The sequence below is a fragment of the Falco punctatus genome, assembly GCF_963210335.1.
Source record: "Falco punctatus genome assembly, chromosome: 4".
Classification (NCBI taxonomy): Eukaryota; Metazoa; Chordata; class Aves; order Falconiformes; family Falconidae; genus Falco; species Falco punctatus.
In genome coordinates, this window is record NC_137583.1 from 25,619,741 (window position 1) to 25,629,715 (window position 9,975).

Genomic DNA, 9,975 nt, shown 5'->3' on the forward strand with positions numbered 1-9,975 from the left:
TACCTCATTTCATCAGGAACAGATACATCAAATCACAAACAACAGCCTCTGCATGTCAATCTGACTGCCCCTTTCCACTCTTCTTTCTCCATACAAAGCAGCTCTGCACAGAGGCTGTATAGACATAGCTGCTGCAAATGATGGGCTCCTAATTTCTAGATCCTTTTAAAGTAATTAGTCTCAAAGTTCATTACAGGGCATACCAGGAAAAGATTTCACTCCAGTCACTGAATATGACTTTTAATAAACATCACTACAAAATTAATAATTCACCAAAAGTAGCTCCAACATGAAAGGCCTGGAAGGGTATTGTCTTTGAAGAAAAGTGACAGGAACGAGATGGCAACAGTCAGCACTGCAGGTGCACAGATCTCTTACTCGGAAGAGGAAAAACTCCAGACAATACTTCTCTCACATTTAGAATTAACCTGCGACCTTACACTGGCTTCACATTTTATACCAGGCTTAAGGTTTCTCCTTTGCAAAGGAAGCTTTGGCAAATACTGTGGAGAAAGCCCAGCAATTAAAATTCTTATAGCAGCACAGATACAAGCCATCGAGGAACACTGGAAACTAGGTTGTCTTCTTGTGTTAGTTCTGAAATTAGAAAGCTCACTTCCTGAGAAGCATGGGAAACTCATGGGAAAACCCTGAAGGGGCAGTGAAAGATTCAGCTCAGAATTCCCAAGCACCAGATAACAGGAACTCTGCATGATGCCTGGGACCTGTAACTCCCCAGCAGCCTCCAGGCACCTCCAGATCTTGCCACAGGCTCTTGCCTCTCAGCAGCCAGGGTAAAGCCTCGCAGAACTGCGCTGTCCTTAGCATTTACTCCACTGAGCACTGGCTTGCTTTCAGGATGCATCAGGGCAGATGAAGAAGTGGTACGTACTGTAGATTTTCACAGACTATACCAAAGCTGAAGTAGTGCAATTCTTTTACTCCTCTGGAGCAAGATCTTAGTTCAGATTTCATTTAGCAGGAATTCAGAAACAGCTGTTAACACAATGACACCAGTCTCAACTGTACTGGGAGCTAGTGTTAGGGTAGAATTATACGGGAGTCACCAATGCATGCAATAATGCCTCAGAATTTATGAAATATCATACCTGTACTGGGCTTGAAAGAGTTCCTGCACAAAAGTACTACTGATTGGAAAGGCTGGTCCCTCGAGCAGCACATCATCTTCCAACGGTGGCTAAAAGAGAAGAATAAACCCTAGAAGCACACCCAGGCATGCAGATGCACCATACCAAATAGCTCCAGTACCCCTAGTCAAATCTGGGCCCTCCTTACCCAAAACCACCAGAAAAACGTCACAAGATCTTTAAATAACAAGTGTGCTCTGCTCACACTGGTGGTTATGCAGGAATGTGAAGTAGCTGGGGCAGTCCAAGGAAAGGCATGGATCTCACACCAGACGATATGCCTGGTAGCCCTTCCCCTATAATGCCTCCCAGCTCTTGCAGAGTGGTATGTGACCATTCACAAGTGATTGTACTGGGGAGCAGTCCTGGTTTCAGCTGGGATCAAGTTAATTTTCTTCCTAGTAGCTGGTACAGTGTTGTGGGTTGCATTTAGTATGAGAATAATGTTGACAACACACTGATGTTTTAGTTGTTGCTGGGTAGTGCTTACCCTGAGCCAAGGACTTTTCTGTTTCCCATGCTCTGCCAGTGACGAGGTGCACAAGAAGCCGGGAGGGAGCATAGCCAGGACAGCCGACCTGAACTAGCCAAAGGGATACTCCATACCATAGAACATCATACTGAATATAGAAACTGGGGGGAGTTGGCCAGGGGCCACCGATCATTGCTCAGAGAGTGGCTGGGCATCAGTCAGCAGGCGGTAAGCAATTGTATTGTGCATCACTTGTTCTTCTTGGGTTTTATTCCTCTCTCTTTGTTGTCTCCCTTTTCATTATTATTATTATTTTTTCAGTTATTAAACTGTTTTTATATCAACCCACAGGTTTTATCTTCTTTCTCATTCTCCTCCCCATCCTACCAGGGCAGGGGGTGAGCGAGCAGCTACGTGGTGCTTAGTTGCCAGCTGGGGTTAAACCACAACAGGAACACTTGCCACAGATTAGTGAAATGGCTAGTTACATTCACAGGGCCAGAAATAAGCAGTATTTTAATTCAAGCTTTCTTTCAATCTGAATTACTGGGAGTTGAGAAGCCAACAGGGAGAACCTATTTAAAATGAAAGACTGTATGCAAAGCTACAGCTACTCTCCCATGTTGGCTCGCAGCAAAATCCTTTACCTTGAGTTGAGGCATGCCACTGTAATTCACTGCATTGTTCAGATCTTCGTGGACTCTGTCTAGAAGCCAAAGCAGGAATTCCTGTGCATCGTGCTGGGCATTCCCACGGTACTGCATAGCGTTCTTGGACACAATGTTCTGTGGAGAGACAGAGATGGTGTATAGCAAAAGCAAAAGAACAAGCTCTTCCTAAAAAGGGGCAGTGGCATGGGCAGAGACCAGGCTGCACCTGAAGGGCAAGAGCCATGCGGGAAAGTTGCAGCAGACCAGCTGCCCCGAGGAGCACCAAGAGGGCCCAGGCAGGCTGCACACGCGCACAGTGCCAGAGCTCCTCCATTCCTCTAATCAGACTTTACAACAGATTTGAGAAATGAGGTTGGGCTGCTCGCTTTATCCCTCTAGAAAATGGGGTCACCAGAAGAGGTGGGGGTGGTGATGAAAAAGACAGGAAAGGACTGATAAACATATACTCTCTATCCGCTACAATCTGTCCACCTGCCTCAAGGCAGCAAAATAAGGGAAAACAGAAATAATCTGCTCTCATTACATATGTGCAAGCCCTTCTGACAACAGATTTACTGTCCTCACCTGCACAGGCACCAGCACCCTCCTGTGTAAAATATGTAAGCACAGTTCTAAACAAATGAGTGGTCCACACTGAACACTCACCTCTGCACCACACAGCTGGGAGCCCAGCACACCCCTGCTCAGTGCTCAATGTAACATGAGCAGCTTGGGATGCTGCTGCGAGCCAATTTATTGGGGATAAAAATCTGAAGTAGTCTGTAGGGACTCAAAGATTAAAGGGGACCAAACAGCCTTCCCCACTCCTAGTTCCCATTAAGCAAAACAAGATCCATTGGCAGGAAAAAGTAACAAAACATGGTCCAAAAAATGATCTTAAGCCTCTTCAGGTATCAGCCTGATACTGAGAACCCTCCCTCAGCAGAAAGCCTAGTGAATTATTAGTGTTGCACCATATGAAATTTAATACTAACCCATGAAAATACAGTGAACTTACTTGCAGATCTGGTGTGATACCTAAACACCCAACACGCACCCAGCAGGTATCAGGACAAGATGGCAATGATCTAGAGAAACCTAGTTTAGCTGTGCTAGAAACCCACCACCCAAGACACACCCTTGTCATTTACCAGCTGACATTGCGTGGCCTCAACCACAGATGGTCTCATAACCAGAGCTCTCCTTCACATCGCTAAACATCCTTCAGCTGAATACTGCAGCACAGGGTCCCACTCCCACCAACTTTATTACAATTCCTGGCATTATACTTCTCCCATTAGATTTACGAGACACTAGTTTCTTGATCAGACCACAATGCATTCTTTTATTTTTAAGAAAGCTTCATGCTGACCCATCTTAAGGCGCTCACAAGGCAGCTCCTCGCTGTTAGATAGCAGCGGGGCCCAGCAGCAGGTCTCGAGCTGCTCTGCAGACCCAGGCCCTGCCTCGAGCTGGGGTGTTGGGGCTGGTCACCCTTCCAGCCCCATGACACCATGACTGGAGTTTGTGGTCCCAGCTAACAGTCAGCCATTGCTCACAGGATTTAGTGGCTCACCTAGAATTAGGAAAAATTAATGTTCCAAAATATCCAAAAAATCTGTAGCAAGGAGAGAAGGCTGGTATTCACAGAACTTGTGTTCAGCTGAACGCACCCAGACAATGGTGGAGGGAAGAATTTAAGACGTGAATGTGGAGACTTCCTTTGCAAATGTTACCTTTATTCAAAAAAATTACACTGAAAATTAAATTTAGCCCTTAAATTACTGTCAGGTTCCAAACTGAAAATCAGTCGCTGAAGTGTGAAGCAGAGATTTTAGTCCAGTCTTAAGTGGTTATCTCGCTACACCTTTTCCTCTACAATTGCTGTCCATGCCCTCACAGTAACACACTTGCCTTCTAACAGCCATGTTCATCCTTCCCATCCCCTCCTGCACTCAGCTCAGCACACCAAGGTGACAATGTCTAGTACCACCGTGGAGGGAGGAGGGCTCCAAAGGCAGTGCAGGTTGCAGCAAGACCAAGCTCATTCTCAGCAGCAAGTTGACCAAAGAGGGCCAAGAGAAAGAGAAGTGCTGAAACACACACCCCCCACCCCAGCACTCTACGGTCCTATCTGCACTAAGATGACAAGGTATGATATCATCAGGCCAGCATTAATGCTTTTCAGCTAGCATGTTAAGAGGCAGCTGCCTTATCTGGTCTAGTGTTTTCATCAAGTTAGCCAACAGGGTTACTACTAAGTCCTAGTGTAGACAGAGTTGAAGATAAAAGGGTCTTTAGTATTACTAGGAGGAAGCGGATCTGGTATTTCAACTAAAAAAGGGGGCGGGTGGGGGTGTGCGTGTCTGTATGAAAACAGACATAAGTACTTCAGGACTTCCAGGAATCCAGGTTAGTATTTCTTATCGCCTCTCTCCGAGTGTCACCAGCACATCACTCCCGCCTAGACCCTCACTGACTTCTAATGACGTGCATTCCTGGTGATATGTCGTCCTACAGCAAGCTGCACAAGCCCATAATGCCCCACTGCAGAGCGATCCCCAGGGATTCAGAGCAACCACATGCCTTGGGCTGTATATGTGTCATTCCTTATCTCAGAATCATCTCCATGATAACTGTTCTGGTTTCCTCAACACTCTTGCAGCCTGAGTGGACCAAGGATAAAGAGCTGCCTGTGGAAACAGATCACAAGATGTTGGAAGTGATTCAGGAAGCACTACAAAATATCAGATGCAATTCCCTCACAAGAGGCTCCGCTACAAAAACACTCCAGCAATAGCAGCGTGTTCCCAACGTTACTCATGCTTCCTGCCATCGCTGCTACAAGTGGATTTGTTATTCCTTAAACCTCTGCATCTGCTGCTCTGTGAAATGTTACGTGCCTTCCTCCCGACACACTCTGAGATGCTGGGGCAGCAAAGCAATATGAGACAGGCAAGGTGTAAAGGAGGAGCAACACATGGTGCAGAACAATTAGTAAAGAAGCACAATTACATCCAAATGAGAGATAAAGGTACAGAGTCAAACAATTCAACAGTTTGAGAAAAATACCAGGAACTCCTCCTAAAGGGCAGCCCCCACTCAACTAGATGGCTCGGCAATCAAATACAGCCCCACATGCTTCCCCCTGTCTCCAAAGGCAGCCCTCTGGCTCTGGCTGAGGGCAGTGGGGTGTACGAACAGGTGGCAGGGTCCCTGCAAGCCCTGTGCCACAGACGGGGGACTGCAACCTCTCAGCAAGGCAGACCAGCAGTTCCTGAAGAGCTCCAATAACAATTGATGAGCAAAAGGACAAAGAGAGCATGTATCTCATCACGAAGTACAGTCCACCCTGAACCTCTTTATTTATTTCCTGAGACTGGTGTTCCAGCTTGTCAGGGGCAGAGCTACACCCAGGGGACGTGGGGTTGCTGCCCTGGCTGTGGAGCGTGTGCCAGGCTCCCCGCAGCCCACAGGGCTAAGGTAGCTCAACTTGGTCTGTAACACTGCAGCCCAGGTGACACCTACGCAGCACAGGTAGCAACCTCAGTTTAGACCAGGCCACAACTGCAACACCCCTTCCCCAAGATACCTGCTCATGCTGCAGAAAGATTACTTTACACAAAGACAGGTACAAGTCAAAACAACCTCAAACTTTCTCTCCTCTTTCGCTTATCAAAAGAAAACAACACCTCATTTTGCTGATCCTGCTTACACTGAACCCACTGCAGTAATGCAACAGCCATTGCAACTGGCTGCAGATACAGAGTTAAACAGCAATGGGTTTAAAAAACACATAAAAACACATTAAACCCACCACATTTACCAACCCCCCCATAGCCTTTAATCCCCTGCCCCTAATCTGGCTCTGTTGTAAGAATAGGTGGCACATCTGAACAGACTTCATCCATCACCAGAAGGTATTAAGAATGAGTCAGGAACAATTCTGGTGCAGCTGTTTCAGATGTGAGACACCGGAGTACAGACCCTGAAGCTCCCTCCCAACAACATTCCATGATTGTACAGCCATGCACCTCAAGCCCCTTTCCTCATCTCAGCCCCTAAGAGTCTGGCAGAAAAAGGAATGAATCTTCCCTTTCCCCAGATGTGCGAGCACCAGCACTCAGGCACCCTGAATGGAAGTGGCACCATCAGAAGAGATAAGAGGGGAGAAATCATAATTTCATATTGATTGCATACACTTATCTAACCCCCTAATGCAGGCACCCTATAACCAAACAGGTCCCTGTCCATCTATAAAGCAGATTTACAGCAAAGACACATTATCATTTTTATCAGCCCACTGAAAGTTTAATAATCATTCATCTACTGCTCTAAATAGATGCAATAAATAAATCCAAACATAGCTGAACTACTGGCATCTCCTTTGGTGCTGTTATTGTTCCAGATCACAAAGACAACTAAAGGAAAAATGTCAGTCTATTTTCCAGTGTGCCTTTTGTAGGAAGCAGCTGTGGAAAGGTTTTTGTACATGAGCGGAGGAAGCCAGCTCATTAGAGACCTGACACAATGCCACACGTGAGCAGGAAAGAAAGGCTATTCTTTATCTTTCATTGAACATCATCAAGTTACGCTCAGATTATTTTTTATTTTCTTTTATAAATCCACAGATGTAATTCTGTGCTTGGGCAACTTCTACAGCAGACATCTCATGAAGAGCATTCATCTACATTACTCCCTCTGCTCACACACAAAAACAGCAATTTCTGCTCTCTGAAGCGACATGTTCTTTCCTGGGAAAAGCAGTACTTGGGGAAACAGCACAGTTCAGACCTTCCGTTCTTCCCTAGGCCAGGGACAAAGCCAAGGCCAGCAGCGACCCTTCGCCCAGCTGAAAGTGCCAGTAGGGACCACTACGCTCTTTCCTGGCCAGGGCCCTGCCACCAGCTGATGCCAACAGACCCACACAGCTTCCAGCACTCAGGACATGTCTGCTCAGCTGCTGCAGCCTGTGAACAACAACAACAAAAAAAAAAAAAGGCACGAAAACCAGGGAGACTCAGTGCAACAAGCCTCTCCCCCTGCCACAGAGGCTTACAGCGATGGCAGCTGCCTTGCAGCAACACGCAAAGCGCTGGCACAGCAGGGGGCCCGGCAACCCACCCACTGCCAGGAGCAGGGATCTGGTGGCAGAAAGCATCCGCAGCATTTCCCTGGGTGCGTGGGGCCCTGCATCGCTGCAGAGACACAGCTGGGCTCACAGGCCCCCGAGCTCAGTACCAGCCCTGGGGCTCACTTTTCTGCCTCCTGCCCAGCACCGAGGACAAGGTGCTGGTCCAGCCCAGGACAGAAGAGATGTCCACTGGCTGAGCTTTACCACAGCTCACTAAACAGAGGAAAAAGGGAGTTTTGAAGACAGCAGGTCTGCCAAAGCAGCCAGGGCAGGATAAAACAGCCTGTGGGGTATCCCCAAGATGCTGGGGGCTCTGAAGGCAGCACCCCACAGGAGAGCACGGCAGCTCTGTGGGCAGCCAGCCATCCTCAAGGCTGGTGCAGAACAGCCCCCTGCACAGCCAGGCCCTTGCCAGCCGCAGAGGGGGAAATAAGCATAGCCACTTATTATTACACTTCCAAAAAGTAAAAACAAAAGGAGCACAGCAGAGTGCAGCATGCCAGCACCAGAGGGGATTCTCCACCACATTTAACAAGCCCAAACAAGAAGCATAACCCCACCAACCCCTGCTTCACACCTGTCTCATGCTAGCAGCTACTCCCACCCTTCCAGGCTGAAGCCTTAACTAATGCTGATTAACCACCTTTCTTCAACACGTAAGGAGAAAGCGAAATTTGTCAAGACAACACCTTGCAGGGGTGCTGTGCGCACATGCAGTACTCCCTCCTCTGCTCTGGCAGAGCTGCCGGCAGCTCCCCAAGACAGCAGAGCACAGAGGGAGCGAGCAGAGGGCTCACAGCCAGCACCCCTCAGCCACCTCTCCCATGTGGGAAAGGGACCAGGACACAGAGATGAATTGTTGAGTGCTGCATTCCCAAATAGGCACGCGCCTTCCCAGGCTCTTCACAGGAACACAGTCACACTGGCTGGAAGGCACCACTGGGAGTTGGTGCTGACTGCTGGGAGAATTCATCCTTATAAATAGCAGAAATCCGATTTTGTTCTACAAAAAGACCTTATTTTCTTGCTATGCTAGCAGACTGATCAGTGGGATTCAAAAGAGCAAGGGATTAAAGAGCAGGGGAATATCATAAGTATGAAGCAGTTCAGTGAAGGAGAGTCAAGAAAAGCTGTTGTAAGGGACAGACTCGAGGGCTGGGCTTGGGAGCCTGAGGAGCTCGCGCTCCAGCTGCACACCCATACCTCTCCAGCTCTCTCCCGGTTTTGCCTCAGGACCCAAGTCAGAGCATGGGCCCCTGAGACAGGGATCTGATCACTACTGCTCAGACGAGCCTCCCTGTGCACTTCAAGGATGCTGCAAAACGAACATTAATTCCACTGACTCAATGACATGCAAAAGAGTTCATTAAAACAGTGCTCTGCAGCAGTCATGCGTTCAAATGGAAGCACAAAACGTGTTTACTCTCAATCAAGTGTGGCCATTTATAAATGCTGGTGTGTAAAGTGGGGCACAGAGCAACGCTCAGATCCAATTAAGCTGCCTAAGAACAAGCATTCCCTCACCCCTTCCATGCATTGCCAGACATGACATGGTTTTCATACTTTCACCATTTGTAATTCTGTGGGAGCAGTGCAGAAATAAGGACCTTGGAGCTCAGAAGACAGAGAACATGTTTTAGCAACAATGCACAATCGCCCTTCCAGTCCCACGGAGGGTCCATCCAGCCATCAGTCCCCAGGGCCGCCTCGCAGCGAGGCAGAGCTGCTCTACCTTGGCGTCTCTTCCCCTGCCTCCCCCTCGCCCTTCCCTCTGCTCACCTCCTGGACTTCTGGAGGTAAGCAGCCACACCACTTCTGCTTCCCCCCACCAGCAGAATCCCCTCAGCAAACCAGCATCTGACCTCCAGACTGCAGCTCGGCGCTGTGCTCCCCCGGCCTTCTGGTGTACTGACTCAGATGCAAGTTTTAAGTATAACCCAGAAATCCCCAGAAAAGCCTTTGGATTTGTCATGTAGATCAGACTACTATGTTAAGGCAACCAGGATCTTGCTGCAGCAAACCCTTTACTGTGGGGTTGGGGGTGGGGGGCAGGGTGGCTGTGGTGACACAGTAAAGAAATTGTAAGGAAACATACGCAAAGAAAAAAGCAAAAGTAAAAAAAAAAAAACGAAACACACACACACAATAACGTACTTGCATCTTATTGATCATTAACACTAAAAAAAACTAATGTGGAAAGACTGCCAAAGTCCTTTGTGATCTCAGTGAGGATAGAAGCATGCTCCAGTGTCACAATAATGATGTAGAAATCTGTAACTTGTTTTTTGTTTCAAGTAAAGTGTGTCAGTTCCAAATCCCAGAGCAGCTCTAGGACAAGTCTCCCCATTGCAATGCCAAACCTGGGAACACCTGGACTGAACTGGAACACGCACTTCAAGATCCCATGTTACCCAGCCCCACTCAAAGCCCTTTTAGATGAACACAGGAACCGAAACACCATGAACCAAGAGACCAGGGACCAGGAGGGAAGAGTGAAGGGTCCTTCATGTCCCATTCTGCCATATCTTTGCATAAAGGGAGGATGGCCTGCTACCCACAGAAATAGTTCAG

At 47.9% G+C, this 9,975-nt stretch overlaps 1 protein-coding gene across 2 annotated transcripts in view; it reads right to left on the minus strand.

Annotated features, from left to right (window-relative positions):
- The window catches only part of USP31 (ubiquitin specific peptidase 31), a 34,410-nt gene that overhangs the window by 18,775 nt on the left and 5,660 nt on the right, over positions 1 to 9,975 (minus strand). For both annotated transcript variants that reach the window (XM_080384395.1, XM_080384396.1), the window contains exons 2-3: positions 2,268 to 2,405; positions 1,110 to 1,198 (exon numbers count right to left, since the gene is read on the minus strand). In XM_080384395.1, coding sequence (XP_080240521.1) covers positions 1,110 to 1,198; positions 2,268 to 2,405 — 227 coding nt within the window. The remainder of the gene's footprint in view (positions 1 to 1,109; positions 1,199 to 2,267; positions 2,406 to 9,975) is intronic.